Raw genomic sequence first — 19785 nt, 5'->3', positions numbered from 1 at the left:
CTCTCTCTCTCACCCCTCTCTCTCTCACCCCCCTCTCTCTCTCACCCCCTCTTTCTCTCTCATCCCCTCTCTCTCTCACCCACTCTCTCTCTCTCACCCACTCTCTCTCTCTCTCACTCACCCACTCTCTCTCACTCGCTATCTCTCACTCTCACTGTCTCTCACTCACACTCTCTCACACTCCCTCTCCCACTTTCTCACTCTCTCTCTCTCTCATCCACTCTCCCTCTCTCACACTCTCTCTCACCCACGCGCTCTCTCTCTCATTCTCACTCTCACTCTCATTCTCACTTTCTCGCTTTCACTGTCACTCTCTCACTCTCTATCTCTCTCACTCTCATTCTCAATCTCATTCACATTGTCTCTCACATTCTCCCTTTCACTCTTTCTCTCACTCACTATCTCTCTTTCTCTCATCCTCTACCCACTTTCTCTCACCCACTTTCTATCACCCACTCTCTCTCTCACTCACTTACTCTCTCTCACCCACACTCTCACCCACACTGTCTCTCACCCACTCTTTTTTTTTTCTCTCACTCTCTCTCACCCGTGCTGTCCCACCCTCTCTCTCTCACCCACTCTCTATCTCACCCACTCTCCCTCTCACCCTCTCTCCCTCTCACTCTCTCTCTCTCTCTCTCTCACACCCACTCTCTCTCTCATCCACTCTCTCTCTCACCCACTCTCTTTCACTCTCACCCTCTCACTCTCACCCTCTCACTATCTCTCACCCACTCTCTCTCACCAACTCTCACTGTCTCTCTCTCTCTCACATCATCATTCTCTCTCACCCTCTCACTCTCACCCTCTCCCTCTCACTCTCTTTCTCACCCTCTCACTCTTACCCTCTCACTCTTGCCCTCTCTCTCTCACTCTCTCTCACTCTCTCTCACTCTCTCTCACTCTCTCTCTCACTCTCTCTCTCACTCTCTCTCACTCTCTCTCACTCTCTCTCTCACTCTCTCTCACTCTCTCTCACTCTCTCTCACTCTCTCTCACTCTCTCACTCTCTCACTCTCTCACTCTCATTCTCTCAGTCTCTCTCTCATTCACATTCTCTCTCTTTCACTCACATTCTCTCTCTTTCACACTCTCCCATTACCTCTCTTTCTCTCTTTCACCCTTGCTCTCTCTCTCTCTCTCTCTTTCTCACACACACACACACATACACTTTCTCATTCCCACTGTCTCGTTCTTTCACTCTCTCTCTCTCACTCTCTCTCTCTCCCTTTCTCTATTTCACTCTCACTCTCACTGTCACTGTCTCTCTCTCTTTCTCTCTCTCTCACACGCTCATTCTCACTCTCACCCTCTCACTCTCAGAGTAAAAAATGAGGTCTGCAGATGCTGGAGATCACAGCTGCAAATGTGTTGCTGGTCAAAGCACAGCAGGTTAGGCAGCATCTCAGGAATAGAGAATTCGACATTTCGAGCATAAGCCCTTCATCAGGAATAAGAGAGAGGGGAGGAAGAGAGCTTCTTCAAGGAAGGCATCCTTGTAAGAGGATTCGCAGTAGGTTAAAATCTTCGAGTAAAAAATGAGGTCTGCAGATGCTGGAGATCACAGCTGCAAATGTGTTGCTGGTCAAAGCACAGCAGGTTAGGCAGCATCTCAGGAATAGAGAATTCGACGTTTCGAGCATAAGCCCTTCATCAGGAATAAGAGATGAAGGGCTTATGCTCGAAACGTCGAATTCTCTATTCCTGAGATGCTGCCTAACCTGCTGTGCTTTGACCAGCAACACATTTGCAGCCCTCTCACTCTCACCTTCTCACTCTCACCTACAATCTCTCACCAACTCTCACTCTTACCCAGTCTTTCTCACCCTCTCACTCTCTCTCACGCTCATTCTCTCAGTCTCTCTCTCATTCACTTTCTCTCTTTCACTCGCATTCTCTCTCTTTCACACTCTCCCATTACTACTCTCTCTCACTTTCTCTTTCACCCTTGCTCTCTCTCTCTCACACACACACGTACACTTTCTCATTCCCAATGTCTCTCTCTCTCTCTCACTCTCTATCTCTCACTCTCTATCTCACTCTCTCACACTCTGTCTCACTCATTGTCTCTCTCTCACTCACTTTCTCTATTTCACTCTCACTCTCACTATCTCACTCTCACTGTCTCTCTCTCACTCTCATTCTCATTCTCTCTCACCTTCTCACTCTCACCCTCTCACTCTCTCTATCTCTCACCCTCTCACTCTTACCCAGTCTCTCTCACCCTCTCACTCTCTCACTTTCTCTCTTTCACTTGCATTCTCTCTCTTTCACACTCTCCCATTACCACTCTCTCTCACCCACTCTCTCTCACTTTCTCTCTTTCACCCTCACTCTCTCTCTCTCACACGCACACACTTTCTCATTCCCACTGTGTGTGTGTGTCTCTCTCTCTCTCTCTCTCTCTCTCACTCTTTCTCTCTCTCTCTCTCTCTCTCTCTATCTCACTCTCTCTACCTCACTCTCTCACACACTCTCTCTCTCTCTCTCTCACTCTCAACCTCTCACTCTCACTCTCACTTTCTCTATTTCACTCCCACTCTCTCTCTCTCTCTCTCTCTCTCACATTCTCACTTGATGACAACAAATCCAAAGTCTGTCTCTGGAGTTAGGACTCAGGGCAGGCAGCAAACTAAGTCAGCCTATCTACCTCTGTATTCACCACCCGTACAACTAAAGCCCCAAGCATTTCTCCAGTTGTTCGTAAGCAGACTTTTGAGAACCAATTTCAGACTTTGTGGATAATTAAGTCCACACACTGGTGTTGTAGAAGACTTCAATATTTATTAAATGCACAATAACTTAGCAGAGGAAAAAAATTGGATAACAAGGGAGGCTAATTAATGTCTAAACTTTCAACCTGAAACATTTGTTTTCAGCTGCTATTCACAGAGAAAGACAAACACAGTTAAGGAATAATTAATAGAAAATAATAAAACTGGTCACATTCCATAAATGCTTTTAGCGATGCATTGTATCACAGATATAAATCAAGAACTCATTGATTGCTTTCCTGAAACTGCAGATTAGGGTTAGCTTTTCAGTTCCCCCAGGCTAAGGCAGGATTCCTTGTAATTCAGCTTTCTACTCATTCACAAGCTGAAATGACACATTCGGCAGGAAGCTTTCAAATCTTCACACTGTGCTCTCCCAGAAAACATAGTTTAAATAAAAGACAACTTCTATTGTGGTTCCACTGAACATCTCTTCCTAAAGCCTTAATTACCCATTCAACAGTTGCCATCTGCTTGAAGATAGGGTCTCTTCCAGACTTGCTGGAACCAATTTCCCAGGCAGTGACTTGTTCAATGCCAACTTCTGCTTTCTGTTGAAACACAATTTTTGGAGTTGCTGTGGCTGTAAGAATCCTTTTTATCAAAGCACTGTCTGTAATTCACCTCCAAACCTGACTTGTCAAACAAACTATAGCTTATTTGGTCCCTTCTTTTCTTTTTCCCAACATCCACAAGACATCTTCAAAACCAAACCTAAAATAATTAAAAGTAAAATGAATAAAAATTCAGTTATCGTTCTAGCACTGGACAAAACTGCCCTCAACATCCAGCCCCTGAACTGCGATATCTAGCCATCTCCCCCACTGTTTGAACAAGGTAACGTTGTCAATGCAGCTCACAAGAAGTTTTGCTTACTTGATTTTTTTAAAATTGAAGCATCCTCTCCTTTGGTCTAAAGCAGTATGGTTTTATATGTTGTAACCTGCTGTACAAAAAAAGAAAAGTGGCCTTTACAAGAACAAAGAACGATACAGCACAGGAACAGGACCTTCGGCCCTCCAAGCCAACGCCGACACACTTTGCCCTTTGTACTAAAACTATCTTCCCTTACAGGATCCATATCCCTCTATTCCCTTCCCATTCCTATATTCCAGGTGCTTCTTGAATGCTGCTATTGTATCCGCTTCCTCCACCTCCTCTGGCAGCGTGTTCCAGGCACACACTACACTTTTTATGTGGAAAAACTTGCCTCACGCATCTCTTTTAAACTACACCCTCCCCACCCTTTGCAACTTGAACCTAGTAATTGACCCCGTCCACCCTTGAAAAAAGCCTCACACTTGCCAACTCGATCCATGCCATGCATAATCTGACAAACTTCTCTCAACCTCGTGCATTTCACTGAAAACAAACCCAGTCTATCCAAGCTTTCTTCATCACTAAAATCCCCCATACCATGTAACGTCCTGGTAAAATTTTTCTGTACCCTCTCCAAAGCATCCACATCCTTCTGGTAGTGTGGTGACCAAAACTGTATGCAATATTCCAAATGTGGCCCGAATAAAGTTCTATAATGCTGCAGCATAACTTCTCTATCCTTAAACTCAGTGCCCCTTCCAATGAAGATAAATATGCCATAGGCCTTTTGTACTACCTGATCTACCTGTGCTGTCACCTTCAGTGAGCTGTGGTCCTGAACACCCAGATCCCTCTGCATATCAATACTCCGAAGGGTTCTGCCATTCACGGTATAATTTCCACCTGTACTTGACCTTCCAAAATGCATCACCTCACATTTGTCCACCTGCCGTGTTTCTGCCCATGCTTCCAACTGATCTGTATCCTGCTGTATCCTCTGACAATCCTCCTCACTATTGGCAACTTCACCAATCATTCACAAGCTTACTAATTAGACCAGCAACATTTTCTTCCAAATCATTTATGTCGATCACGAACAGCAGAGGTCCCAGCACTGATCCCTATGGGACATCACAAGCCACAACCCTCCATTGTGGAAAGCTTCCTTCCACCGCTACCCTCTGTCTCCTATGACTAAGCCAGCTCTGTATCCAAGGGTGTAGGGTCTAGCACTAAAAGCGGTTCCTCCAGTAGGGTCTGATCAGAGCATTATGTAACAGTCATATAACTCCCATCACCTCTTGAACAACAGCCCTCTTAAAGGACAGAGCAGCAGATTTGGGGGTGGGGGTGGGGGTGGGAGTTGTTGAATCTACTTACCAACATGGTAGTCAGTTCAAGCATTAACCCACACTCCTGACTCGCCCCTGAGCTGGTAAACAAAATTAAGCAGCTTTCTTATAATTTTGTAATTATGCAGAGCAAACACCTCCAAGACCAAATCACAGATACATGGAGCAGACGTGACTAAACCTGTTTTAATGTTGCTTTTGATGAATGGTTGAGCGACATTAGCAGCAGATAAAGGGATGTGAAGAACATTATGTTACAGAATGGCCATTATTCTCTCTCCTTTCGTGAAGGGGCTCCTTTTGAGCTCAGTGTAAACAGGGATGAGTTGTGGGAGCGGAGCACCAATGTGTTTATTTATATACATTATACCAATTTCCTCTTGATGTGAGTTTTTGTTTGATCAGATTATGTTACATGTTGCACAGCTGCTTTCCCGCAGTTGCCCACAGATTTAGAGACACGCGGCTCATTTATTGCTGGGCTCGAGCCTGGCTGTTCTGTAGGTTTGCAGAAGGGTCAGGCTGGTCTTACGACAATGTCAGTGCTGCTGGCCTCAGTCAGTGACTGACTGACGGATATCCAAATGCAGTTTTCATTGTTTCCAAAGTGCATCAGAATCCTGTTTCACTGGGATTCCAGGGGAGATCCTATTTTCACCACCTACTCACATTTATATATCATCTTTAACTTTACATATTAGATCTATAAAAAGATATTCAGGGATATGTGGCAGATATATGGATTTAGACTACAGTTTAGCCATGGTTTCATTGAATGGTGGAACAGCATCAAGGGCCAAATGGCCTACTCCTGTTCCTACGTTCAGGTTATTTTCTGTTGTAAGGTTTTACACTTTGGCAGGAAGAACAGAGGTGTAGACTATTTTCTAATTAGGGAAAAGGCTTTGGAAATCTGAAGCACCACAAAGGAACTTGGAATTCCTAGTTCAAGATTCCCTGAAGGTTAACATGCAGGTTCAGATAGCAGTTAGGAAGGCAAATGCAATATTAGCATTCACTTCAAGAGGACTAGAATACAGGTGCGGGGATGTACTGCTGAGGCTGCATAAGGCTCTGGTCAAACTCCATTTGGAATATAGTGAGCAGTTTTGGGCCCTGTACCTAACGATGGATGTGCTGGCATTGGAGGAAGTTTACAATAATGATGTTTGGGGATAAAAGACTTGTCATATGAGGAGCAGTTGAGATAGATCCAGGACGTTACTTGTGTCCATTGTAGAGAAGACCGATTCAAAATACCTGTTTATTTCTCCTGCCAACTCTTTATTTTCCATGATTAATTCTCCAGTCTCACTTTCTGTAGAATCAACATTCATTTTATTAACTCTTTTCTTTTTTAAGAAACTCTTACTGTCTGTTTTTATATTTCTGGCTAGCTTACCCTGGATTCTCTAATTTGTCTCACTTTCTTAATTTTTTGGTGGTTCTTTGCGGTTTCTTTAAAAATCAATGGTCTGACCTGCTGCCTGTCATTGCAAGGTGATCTGTCTTCTCTTTCAGTTCGATGCTGTCCTTAGCATGTCTAGCCAATCATGGAGAATGGAACTATGCTTTCTCGTTGGTGTGTATGTATTCTGTGTACTCAGGAATATCCACTTAAACACAAGAGTGACATGGGTTCAATTTCTGCATTAGCCGAAGTTACTTCATAGGACTCTCCTTCTCAAACTCTCCCCTTACCTGAGGCATAGTGACCCTCCGGTTAAACTACCACCAGTCGCCTCTCTCTAATGAGAGAGCAGCCCTATGGTCTGGTGGGACTATGATGTCTTCTTACTGACCTAACCTTTGACCTCAAATCACTTTGGCCAACTCTGCTTTAATGTCCTCCTGTTTAAATTTAAGCAAATAAGATCCACTCCCCTCTCCCTCCAAAGTGACTATAAAATTCAATCATATTTTGTTTGCTGCTGGTTAGGAATACCTTGACGATGAGATAATTAATCAGTCCTAACTCATCGCACAATACCAGGTCAAATGTGGTCTCCAGTCAAGCCTAGAATTATGAGTAAGATGAGAGTGATGCTGGAAAAGCACAGCAGATCAGGCAGCATCCGAGGAGCAGGAAAATTGACATTTTGGGCAAAGGCCCTTCATCAGGAAGCCTAGACTATCCTGACACCATTCTATCTGCTCCTCTTCTAGGCTACCTTTACCCATTGGATTTGTCCAGCTTTTATAAAAATCAAAATCTCCCATGGTTACTGCTGTGCCTTTTCGATAAGCTTTCATAATTTCTTCCTTTAAGCTCCCAACTACCATGTGGTTACTGTGAGGAGCCTGTACACCACTCCCACAAGTGACTCATGCCATCATCATTTCTGTTACCACAGTTTCCAAACCATTTCCATCTCTTGGTTTTATGAACCTAGGTCATTCTTGTCCATTGTGCGAAACCCATCATTAACTGACAGAGCAACAACACACCCCCCCCCTCAACTTTTTCCTAGTTTCCTGTCATTCCTAGGTGTCCAGTTCCATTCAAAGTTCAGCTCCCAGTGCTGCAGCATATCTCTGTAATAGCTGTGACATTCACTTCTCTTCCATACACTGACAGCTCACTGAGATTTCACTCCATGGGCTCAAAGCATTCTCAATTTAACTTCTATAACGTTTTGGTGGTGTGTGGTGCATTTAACCAATAAACTGTTCTGGTTTCACATGGCAATGCACCATGATGTCTTGAATGCTCTTTGATGATATTACTATTAGGATAAAATAATGAGGCAAGGAAATAAAATACTCCACCTCTCATGTCTGGTCTCCTTCATCAGGTTGATTCTTGGTTGGTGAAGAGGCCATTGATGACAGCCAGGAATGGCCCCCAGTGCACAGTGAGATTCCATTATAGTAATGCTCTTTGACTCTCTCTCTCTCTATAACCTACACTGTGATGCCAGCATAATGTCAAAAGCAGCCACTCTGCTGCTATAGTCGCATATTGCTGCATGAATTCCAAACTAACAGCAAACATGGACTCCTGCCCTGTCAGTTCTCATCCAAAAAAACCTGCTTTACTCCTCTTTCTGGCTTCAACTCCTCGTAATTTCCTCACTTGCTATAACCACTTCAATTCCCCATCACCAAGATGCATGAGTCAAGCGTTGTATTGTCGAAATATATTGATGATGGTGAAAACGCAATTCGTCATTTTTTCCAATTCTGTTTCGGTGTAAATATTGCCAAAAATGTTGGACTGTTCAGAAGTGTTGGCTGTTTGCTATTTTAACGTCTTTTTTCTGCCTCAGACTACAGAGGAAATATTTCAGTTGACACACCTGTTTAAGGAAATTTTACTGTTGTGTTTAATTCATTTTTTTCTCCAATATTTTTCTGATCGGAGCAGAACTGAGTGGAGTGCAAAGAAAAGTTTGTTTAAAAATATTGTTACTCCAATATGCGTCTTAACATATTCGTTCTCTGTCCCTTTTTTTTGTTCATTTGCACTTTCCTTTCTTTTCTCTCTCTTTCCCTCCACTCTTACACTCCTCTTTTCTCAGTCTTTGCCTTCACTTTCCCTCCTGTTCTCATTATTCCCTTCCTTTTCTCGCCCTAACCACCTTTTCTCACTCTTTCCCTCTACTCCTCCACTCTTTTTCCTCCACTCTTTTCCTCCTTTTCTTGCTCTTTCTTTTTTCACTCTTTTCATTTTCACTCTTTCCTTCCTTCTCTTGCTCTTTCCCTCCTTCTCTTGCTCTTTCCCTCTTTTTCTTGCTCTTTCCCTCCTTCTCTTGCTCTTTCCCTCCTTCTCTTGTTCCTTCTCACTTTTTCTCACTCTTTTTCACTTTCTTCCACTCTTTCCCATTTATCTCTTCCCTTTCCTTCACCCTCTCCACCATTTTTCTCCTTTCCCTCACCTTTTCCTTCAATCAGCACTGACAACGTGCCAACAATTAATATTGTCTTCTGTCCTTACTTGACATTGCATGTCTTGTGGTCATTCCCTTAACATGCAGAACACTGTGTGCCGTGTGGTTGCAATTCATTTATTTCTAACGTATCAAATCCATAATGAATCATTTTGTCATTCCACTGCATATTTACGATCTACAATTCAGCTGGGACATTTGCCTTGGTTGTTCACTGAACTGTGGGGGACTGCATCAGCTTATTCAGTGAATCACTTCAGTCAGTGGCGAATTAAAAGTCACGGGAAGTTTTGTGATCATCAGTTTGGAAAAGGGTGATCTGAGGCACTTTGGCTCCTGAAGAGTTTGCAAAAGGTATTTGGTGATTTTAGGAAGGTCTGCAAATGCGTGTGTGATGTAATTTGGTGGTCCTGAGTGATCATATTAAAAGTCGTGACTGCAGACAGGGGGCTCCATCCTATCTCTGAAGCCTTGAGACCTCCAACTGTTCTTCTCCCAGATTTACAACCATGAACCTGTTTAGATTCAGCAAGGTTCCTTGAGCTGAATTAATCACTCATAAAGCTACGACAAAACAAAAAGCTAATGTTACCATAGTCCCAGAGGCCTACTCTCATTAGTGAGAGAGGGATGATTGGTGGTTGTTTCACATGAGGGTCGCCACACCTCAGGGAAGGGGAGCGGTTGAAAAAGAGAATCTTTCACAGTAACCATAGCCAGTGCAGGAATTGAACCTATGCTGTTGGCACCTCTCTGCATTGCATTGCAAACCAGCCATCCAAGCTAACTCTTAACTGCCCTCTGGGTAATTAGGGATGGGCAATAAATGCTGGCCCAGCCAGAGATGCCCTCATCCTGTAAATGTGCTTAAAAAAGGGATGACTAGGAAGAGTTTAGAGGGATATGGGCCAAATGCTGGCAAATGGGACTAGATTAATTTAGGATATCTGGTTGGCATGGACCAGTTGGACTGAAAGGTCTGGTTCCATGCTGTACAGCTCTATGACTCCAAATCAAACCAGCAGGGGGAGGTGACAGACAGTTCATTTTGCTAAAACCATGCATTCACTTCAAGATCAAGGTATCAGGCTCTGTGTTGCGCCGTCTTGCACAACTTAACAGTGCACATTTTCTCCCACAGTACTCTGAATGTAGCTTGGAGAATCAAAGGTTGGAACTCCTCGTCACTTCATTAAAGCAAGAAATTGCAGAAAAGTAAGTTGCGTGAATCATACCATGTCCCTCCACCCCCATCGCCCATACATTAAATGGAGAGTGCTCTGAGTTTTTTTTTTCAGAAGAGGTTGTGTGATTGTGATTAGCAAGTGGATCGTGCTGTCGTCTTCCGATTTGAAAAGGGTTGATTTAAACAAAGATGAATACAGTTCATGGAGAAATGACATTTTTCTTTGGCAATAGTCTCCTTTTAGGAACAGTTTCTTATAATTTCAGTGAGTGAATCACTGCAGTTTGACCTGGCTGACTTTTAAGTTGTCAGAATAAAGAGTCGTCTTTTGAACTGAGGAGGTTGAGTGGGGATTGAATTAAAGTGCATGAAATTACAATAGGTTGAGACAGGTTGGAGACGAGTATTCTGTTTCCCTTTCTTTGAGGGTTCACAACTCAACAATGTTGATTTTGAAATTGCTGGAACAACTCAGCAGTTCTGACAGCAGCTGTGGAGAGAAAACAGAGTTAACGTTTCAAGTCCAGTGACCAGTGTCTGGGTCTCAAGAAAGGTCACTGGCCTGGAAACATTAACTCTGCTTCCTCTCCGCACAAATGCTGAGTTTCTCCAGCAGTTTCTGGCTTTGTTTCATATTTCAAGCCCCTACAGTTCTTACGAAAGTTAGTTTCTGATTGAGGACAAAAGGATTCAAGGGAAAGTTCTTTAGTCCAGAGGGTAGTAGAGGTGTGGAGCTCACTGTCTCAAAGAGTGGCAGAGGCAGGACACAACACAGTGAAGGAAGTCTTGGAAAAATCCTTTAAGTGACATAACCCACAGCGCTACTGACCAAGAAATGGATTCAGCTGGAGTCTCATTGTCTGTCAGCACGGTCATGATGGGTTGAAAGGCCTTCTTGCTCGCAATAATTTTCCATAGCACTTTTCCTATTCTTGAGTTCCTTCTAATCCCATCAAGTTGCATTATTGGGATCAACGCAGATAAAGTGCAGACTGCTAATGCTCTCCAGGAGTTATATCTCTGGTGGCAAGCAGTTTGGGTTTGAGCCATGGACTGGTCTGTGTCTGTACAGGAGCTCTGTAAAGATTTGAGTTTCCCCAGCTCCTCCAGTTTCTTAACTTTAAGCTCCTGCTCAGAGTTATTGAGCAAATACAAGAGAACAATCACTTGTGGCACGGTGACTCAGTGGTTAGCACTGCAGCCTCACAGCACCAGGGTCCCAGGTTCGATTCCAGCCTTGGGCAGCTGTCTACATGGAGTTTGCATATTCTCCCCGTGTCTGTGTGGGTTTCCTTCCACAGTCACAAAGATGTGCAGGTCAGGTGAATTGCCCATAGTGTTAGGTACATTAGTCAGAGGGAAATGGATCTGGGTGGGTTACCCTTCTGAAGGTCAGTGTGGACTGGTTGGGCCAAATGGCCTGTTTCCACACTGTAGGGAATCTAATCTAATAGCACAAAAACAAAATACCCCTTTCAATTTCTTGGCAACATTTCGTTGTCAACGAAAATATTGGAGATGGAGTGAATGATAGTTTTAATGGGAGGTTACAAAACATTGGTGAGGCCACATTTGGAGTGCAGGTAGAAAATCCTTTACTCGAACATACAAAAACCGAAAAGTTTCGAAATCTGAAGGTTTTTTTAAAAGTATTTTCTTATTAAAGAGGGAGTTTGGCCTGCAAAACAGTTAATCCAAGTAGACACCCACTCGATGCGTGTCACTCAGATGCGACATAGGGGTGGGGTGGGGTGGGGTGTGTGTGTGTGTGTGTGTGGGTGTGTGTAGGTGTGTGTGTGTGTGTGTGTAGGTGTGTGTGTAGCTTACTTAGAAGTCTGCTCCTCTGGTAAGATATTTTTAAAATTTCACCATAAAGCTGTCACTTATTTTGAAAACCGAAAAGTTCCAAATTCTGCAAAACAGCTGGTCCCGAGCATTTCGGATTAAGGATTGTCTACCTGTACTGTGTGCAGTTCTGGCCACTCTACCATAGAAAGGATAATAATTAACCTAATAAAGAGTGCTGAAAGATTTACTAGGATGCTACCTGGACTGGAAGGTTTGAGTTATAAGGATAGGCTGGGAGTCTTTTCCCTGGAGCATGGGAGACTGAGGGGTGACCTTATAGAGGTCTATAAAATCATGAGGGACATCGATAAGGTCGAAAGCCTACAGCTTTTACCCTGGATAGGGGAGTCTAAAACTAGAGAGCATAGGTTTAAGGTGAGAGGGGAGAGATACAAAGTGGTTCAGAAGGGCAATTTTTCACAAGAGGGTGGTGAGTATCTGGAACATGCTGCCAGAGGTAGTGGTGGAGGCGAGTACAATTTCATCATTTAAGGAACATTTAGAAAGGGAGGTATGGAGAGATATGGACCAAATGTAGGCAAATGGGACTAGATTAATTGTGAAACTGGATAGCATGGACAAATTGGGCCAAAGGATGATTCCATGCTGTAAACCTCTTTAACTCTGAGGTTGGGGCCATGAGGGTATATAATTAAACCTTCAGGATTATGCCCAATTCTAATCAATAGGAAAGTCAACAGTTTTGGGGATCAGACAGATTGGTGGAGTTGAAGTCACAATCAAATCAGCTCTCCTCGACAGGCAGAGCAGGATCAGTGGGCCGAATGGTCTACTCTTGCCCCTAAATCTTGTGTCCCTGTAGATCACAGCAAGGCAGATAGAATGGGTGATCTAGCTGTAAGTCCCAGGCTGATTGAAATGTCTTGCGGGAGGAAGGGACAGGGCAGTATCCATTATCCAGCTTGCTTATTATTGGCTAGTTGTACAACAGATGTGATGTGATAGAGAGGTCTGGGTATTCATTTGTTCACTGTTAGATCAGTGACCAGATTCTCCAAACCAATGTCAATGGTGCTTGATTGCTTAAAACCTGGTGTTGATTCAGAACCAAAGTCATCAGACAGCGCAGAAGCTGCCAGATACTGAAACTGAGATAGTGATAAGTACAAACATTTTGTGTTTGTAGTGACTTTTTAAAGCACAATAAATAAACCTGTTGCGCACTTAGAAATTGGCATTCTATCTGCCTATCTACAGGGACACAAGATTTAAGGGCAAGAATAGGCCATTCGGCCCACTGATCCTGCTCTGCCTGTCGAGGAGATCTGATTTGATTGTGACTTCAACTCCACTGATCTGTCTGATCCCCAAAACTGTTGACTTTCCTATTGATTAGAATCTAACTCAACCTTGATCCAATTCAATGACCCAGTCTCAACAGTAATGCTGGGGAGAGATATTCACATGTTAACAACTTCTCGAGGGAAAATGGGGAAGGATTGCAGAAAGCTGCAGCACCCAGGGATCTGGAGGTCCCTATGTATGAATCACAGTGAGCTAGCATCTAGGTCCACTGCGTAAAAGGGAAGGCAAACAAACTGTTGGCCTGCAGTCCAAAGGAAATGGAGTATTAATGGGTGGTATGTGACTCAGTGGTTAGCAGAACTGGCTCACAGCACCAGGGACCTGGGTTCGATGGGTGACTGTCCGTGTGGAGTTTGCACATACTCTGCGTGGGATTCCTCCAATTTCCTCCCACAGTCCAAAGATGTGCAGGTTAGGTGGATTTGCCAAGCTAAATTACCCATAGTCTCCAGGGGCATGCAGGCCAGGCGAGTTAACGTTGGTAAAAGTGGGACTACAAGGATGGAGTAGAGGGGTGGGCTAGGTCTGGGTGGGATGCTCTTTTGGAGGGTCAGTGTGGACTCAATGGGCTGAATGGCCTCATTCCACACTGAAAGAATTCCCTGCAAAATTGGGACATTTTGCTTAAATTAGACAAGGCACCAGTCTGATCAAACCCAGTTCTTCACAGTTTTGGTTCCGTTATGTCAGGAAACATATATTGGAGGCAGTCCAGAGAAGTTTCTCCATGTTGGTTCTGCTCATGGGGAAATTTTCTTTTGAGAGTTTGAATGGGTTGTGCCTGTACTCACTAAACACAGAGTTTAGAAAATTAAAGGGGCAACCTTATTAAAACATTCTTCGGGGACTGGACAGGGTAGATGTGGAAAGGTTGTTTCGCCTTATTTGAGAGTTGAGGGTCCGAGGGGGCAATCTCTGAATCAGGGATCTCCCATTTAAGAGAGATGAAGAGGAATTCCATCTCTTCAAGGGGAGTTAACGTGTAGAATTCTTTCGAGGCTTGGTCGTTAAGTACACTCAAGGCTCTGATAGGCAGGTCGAGGGAGAAATGGTAGGAAACATTCAGTACTGGAGTGCTCCTGGGCAGCCTGTTACTTCATCGTCACTGGGTCAGAATCCTGTAACTCCCTGCCGGACAGTTCCAGGGAGATATTCAGTGCAAGGAATGCAATGAGAAAGTGGCACAATATCGCCTCCTTTAGAGATGGGCAATAAAGACCAGGGACTCCCACACGCCAGAATAAATATGCTAAACATCTTGGGACTAGTTTGTTGCCTTGGCCAAAGTATTTTGAGGGACACTGGTACATCTGAAGAGATGTTACACTGCCCCAGGATTGTTGGGAGGTCATGTTGCAGCTATACCTGACACTTCTGAAATACTGCATTCAATTCTGGACTCCCTCCTATAGCAAAGATGCTGTGAAACTTGAAAGGGTTCAGAAAAGATTTACAAGGTTGTTGCCAGGGTTGGAGGGCTTGAGCTGTAGGGAGAGGCTGAATAGACTAGGACTGTTTTCCCTGGAGGGTCGGAGGCTGAGAGGAGATCTTGTAGAAGTTTATAAAATCATGAGGGGCATAGGTAGGATAAATAGATACGGTCTTTTCCCCGGGATCGGGAGTCCAAACTAGAGGGCACAGGTTTAAGGTGATGCGGAAAAGATTAAAAAGGGATCTCTGTGGCAATTTTTTCACGCAAAGAGTGGTCTATGTATGGAATGAGCTGCCAGAGGAAGTGGTGGAGGCTGGTACAATTGCATTATTTAAAAGGCATCTGGATGTGTATAAGATTAGCAAGGGTTGAGAGGGATATGGGCCTGGTGCTGGCAAATGGAACGAGATTAGGTTGCGATATCTGGTTGGCATGGACGGGTTGGACCGAAAGGTCTGTTTCAGTGCTGTACACCTCTATGACTCTAAAAGGGACTAGATTAATTTAGGATATCTAGTCGGGATGGACGAGGTGGAGTGAAGAGTCTGTTTCCATGCTGTATATCTCTATGACTCCCCTAACTGTTTCTGGCCCTGTTTCCAGGGAACAAGCATTAAGGCAAATTGAAAGGCTCCGAAAGACAGAGAAGACTGAACTTGAAATTAAGATTTCGTCACTGGAACTGAAGGTTTGTTAGTTAAAGGTTTCTTCCTCTCTCTTGTCGAATTTCTACGTGCTGTGATTCAAGTTCAACTTATCACTCTAACATTACTGACACACAAAAGGATTTGCTGTCACGGGCCTCCAATATGAGACCTCTCTGAATTGGCCAATTGCTGCGAGCAACCTTTCGTATAAAATAATAATACTAATTAATTGTATATGAAGCATTTGGCCACAGGGCAGTGGCAATTATAGCCCAGGCTCCCAGTCTTGTCACATCACTGTCTGAATTTGGGACAGAATTTGTGATTCCAGATAAAAAAAAGCTTCATTGGTGGATCCCATTGGCATTTTTCATGGAGTATCATGAAAGGCTTACTCCAAGAACAATGTAACTGTCACTGGGTCTGTTAGGAGTCTTTGAAGATTTCTAAGTCTGGAATCTCTGCACACGTTCAGGTTGGGCCTACCATTGGTGCTCATGCCATCAGCTGTCTGGCACCTAAACTGTGAAATTTAGCTTTTGAATCTCTCTTCCTATTCTCCTTTAAGACACTCCTCAAAACAGATCTCTGTGACCCAGCTAATGATCACCTTTGTTAACATCTCCTTACGTGGGCCAATGTGAAATTATGTTTCTGTGCAGCACCTGGAGATTTTCCAAAGTTCAGGGTGCTACATCAATGTGAGTTGTTGTAGTTGATGGTCCATGGACCTGAATACAATCCCCCTGTTCTTGTTGATGTTTTGCAGTTGGCCGAAGTGGAAGTTTTGGGAAAACCTCACCAGCAAAGGAACACGAGTGAAGAATCCGAGAAGCACCAGAGGTGAGACTGAGTCGTAACTGGTAACCCCTTGGATGAGGGTCCAATGCTGTAGGAAACCTGGCAACCATTTTGTTCACTGCAAGATCTTGCAATGGGACCGTGAACAGATGAGAGCTTTTTGCTGTTTCTGGTTGAGGGATCCATGTTGACAAGGACAGTTTGGTGAAATCTTCCTCGCAAAAGTGCCCCGGGCTATTTTACACCAAACGAGAACATAGAGGAGATCTCAGTTTGACATCTCATTTCAGCAACAGTATTTCTGACAGTGTAGCACTCCCTCAAGTATTGCACCCTAGTATCAGCCCTGAGAGATGAGAGTGGTGCTTGATTGTTGTCGTTCCTGAGTCACTGCTATTGGTTCATGTTTAAACCTCTGTCATACCCAGTGTTCATCCTTAGTTGTGACTTTTCATTTTCCTTGATTTTATTTGTTATCTCTTTCTCCCTTCCTTTCTTGGTTTCTTTCATTATTAACCACCCAAGCAAGGGATGGCCCAGTGGTATTATCGCTGGACTGTTAATCCACAGATCCAGGGAGTGTTCTGGAAACCAGGGTAGAATCCTACCAAGTCAGATGGTGAAATTTGAATTCAATTTTTGAAAGAAAAAAGTGTAATGGTGACAGTGAATCCGTTGTTAGGAAAAGCCATCTGGTTCACTCGTGTCTTTTAGGGAAGGAAACTGCCGTCCTTACCTGGTCTGGCCTGCATGTGACTCCAGACCCACAGCAATGTGGTTGACTCTTAATTGCCCTCTGAGGTGGGTAATAAATGCTGGTCTTGCCAGTGATGCCTTCATCTAATGACTAAATAAAACAGCCCTCATATTCCTGATGTCTCTTGCAGTTCTCTTTAGTTTTCTCACTCCAATTCTCCTCCTGCAATGTTCTCTCTCTTTCACTTATTCCCTCATTGCTTGTTTCACTCCTGCTGACTTAGGTCTCTGGAGTTGGTCTAGAAACCATAACCTCTGAACCAATTACTGATTCATGATACACAATTTGCTCAAATTGCAAGTGGAAAAAACAAAGTCTGTCTTGACTTGATAAACCAAGACATCCACCTTACAGTCCCAACAGTGTGGGAGCAGGCCATTCAGCCCACACCGACCCTCCGAAGAGAATCCCACCTCTTACTCTATCCCCAGAACCTCACATTTCCCATGTCTAATCAGAAATGACAACTAGACTACTAGGAATCATGACAGTACACCAACTCACAGCCACACTATGCCAACTACTCATAAGAATGTAAAATCCCATGCCGATGACAGGCAGGACCAACGTGATATACAAAATCCATATAATGACAGTCACAAACATTACATTGGCCAGACTGGAAGAAAACTAGCAATCTGGATACACAAACACCAACTAGCGGCAAAATGGCACAACCAGGTCTCCCTCATCTCAGTACATGCAGACAAAGGACCACCAATTTGACTGGGACAACATAAAGGACAAGCTAAACAGAGACATACACGGGAATTCCTTAAGGCCTAGTTATCAACCAGCAATGCCATCAACAGGCATGTTGACATAGACTAGGAGAAAGTGAGGACTGCAGATGCTGGGGATCAGAGCTTAAAAATGTGTTGCTGGAAAAGCGCAGCAGGTCAGGCAGCATCAAAGGAGAAGGAAAATCGACGTTTCGGGCATAAGCCCGAATTCCTGAAGAAGGGCTTATGCCCGAAACATCGATTCTCCTTCTCCTCTGATGCTGCCTGACCTGCGCTTTTCCAGCAACACATTTTTAATCTCTAATGTTGACATACACCCCATATACAAACCACAACAAAGGAAAACCAGAAGTGATACCAGCCACCTTAACAGACAGGGGCATCTCGATATCAAGCAGAGTAGAATATCAACACTTCATGGAAATCACACCAATGATATTACCTAACACGGTGACAAAACTTTTGCATGACAACCCACCAACTCAGCGAAAAACTTATAACTGCCTCCACAACCCAAGCTACAACTCTTCGCAAGATCCTTAAGCTAATTTACCTAGTGCCCATTCCTGGACACTTCGGGCAATTTAGCATGGCCAGTCCACCTAACCTGCATGTCTTTGGACTATGGGAGGAAATTGAGCACCCGGAGGAAACCCAAGCAGATGCGGAGAGCGTGCAACACAGACAGTCACCAAAGGCTGGAATCAAACCCAGGTCCTTGGCGCTGTGAGGCAGCAGTGCTAACCACTGCACCACCACATCATCCCTTGGAGCAGATCACCCTAACCTGGCATGTCGCACAACTGGATTTATTGCTAATGTTCACCAGCCTGAGACACAAGGCCACCTCAATGTGCATTTTACCTGGCACTTTCAACTCCACTCCCAGTTTAGTTTAGCCTTCAGTGTATTGTGCTGTGCTGTTGGAGTACCTTCTTTCAATGGACAATTACACCAACATCTCGTTGCACTTTCTCAGATGAATGCAAAACAGTATGTGGCACTGTTTGAAAAACAGTGGAATTCCCCTGGTGTTCTACGTAATGTTTCTCCCTCAACCTTCACAACCTGACCTTGCCTCATGGCTGCAGGGTGATGACTGCAAAATCCTTCCAAAGGAACAAACTGCCTACGATGTACTTTGAGTTCCCCTCTGTACGTGCTATTTGTAGAGGATTGTCTTTTATGGAATCAATCTGATTGTCTGAAGTAGAACCATGTGGAGGCTGGATTAGGAACGAGTTATGCAGTTCCCTTTCCTGATGTTGGGTTTCTATGACAATAATCACGATTAGTTTTTGCTATTATGAGATCTGAACTCCAGACTGCTCATCCAACGTTCCCTAACTGTCATTCATGTGGAAATTTAAACAAATACACTGGACACAGTTCATCATATTCCTGCTTCTCAGTCTGGCATTCTGGCTTCAAGTCTCAATTCAGGATTTGAATTGCCAAGTTTTTGTTTCCCTTTTATTCTTCTGTGGGATGTGGGCATCGCTAGCAAGGCCAGCATTTGTTGCCCATCCCTAAGTGTCCTTGAACTGAATGGCTTGCTCAGCCATCTCAGAGGGCAACTAAGAGTCAACCACGTTGCTGTGGGTCTGGAGTCCCATGTAGGCCAGACTAGGTAAGGACGGCAGTTCACTTCCCTGAAGGATGTGAGTGAACCAGATCGGGTTTTAGGATTAGCTTTCCATTCCAGGAATTTAAATTTCACCGAGTGCTGCTCTGGGATTTGAGCCCGTATTCCCAGAGCATCAACTGAGTGCTTTTGATCATCAGTCCAGTGCCCCTGTCTCCATATGTTATAGCCCAGACCAAAGCCTCTCAAAATATTAAGAAGATAACCTGGACCCCAACATTTTCTTCTTTTAAAGGTAAATGTAAGATGTTACATTCCAGATTTGTCAAGCTACCAAATTTTAAAGCAAAACACGGTTTATTCATCCACTATAGTTAAAATACACCAAAAGAAACAAAGAATTTGAATAATTTAACTCTGTTGGAAAACTTAACAGAATAATAAATACAGTAACTATTGCTAATTAACTGTTCCAACAAAGCAACATTCCATAAATACACCCTTGGCAATAAGCCACATGCAGAAAACAGATTGTTTCACATGCAATTCCCAGCAGGAAGGGGATCCCCAGGTTTTGACTGTAATTGAGAGAGGGGGGGGGGGAAAAAAAGCTTCCATCTCTTCA

The 19785-nt window shown here is 43.9% G+C and overlaps 1 protein-coding gene across 1 annotated transcript in view; it reads left to right on the top strand.

Annotated features, from left to right (window-relative positions):
- The window catches only part of LOC132834709 (myosin-9-like), a 112446-nt gene that overhangs the window by 74473 nt on the left and 18188 nt on the right, over window positions 1–19785 (top strand). Inside the window, exons 23-26 of the mRNA XM_060853671.1 lie at window positions 7741–7800; window positions 9977–10050; window positions 15231–15315; window positions 16044–16117. Of these exons, the coding sequence (XP_060709654.1) occupies window positions 7741–7800; window positions 9977–10050; window positions 15231–15315; window positions 16044–16117 (293 nt within the window). The remainder of the gene's footprint in view (window positions 1–7740; window positions 7801–9976; window positions 10051–15230; window positions 15316–16043; window positions 16118–19785) is intronic.

This window comes from Hemiscyllium ocellatum, chromosome 42 (genome assembly GCF_020745735.1).
Source record: "Hemiscyllium ocellatum isolate sHemOce1 chromosome 42, sHemOce1.pat.X.cur, whole genome shotgun sequence".
NCBI classification, from domain to species: domain Eukaryota; kingdom Metazoa; phylum Chordata; class Chondrichthyes; order Orectolobiformes; family Hemiscylliidae; genus Hemiscyllium; species Hemiscyllium ocellatum.
Note: the sequence above shows the minus strand (reverse complement) of the source record. Positions and strands in the feature narration are given on the sequence as shown.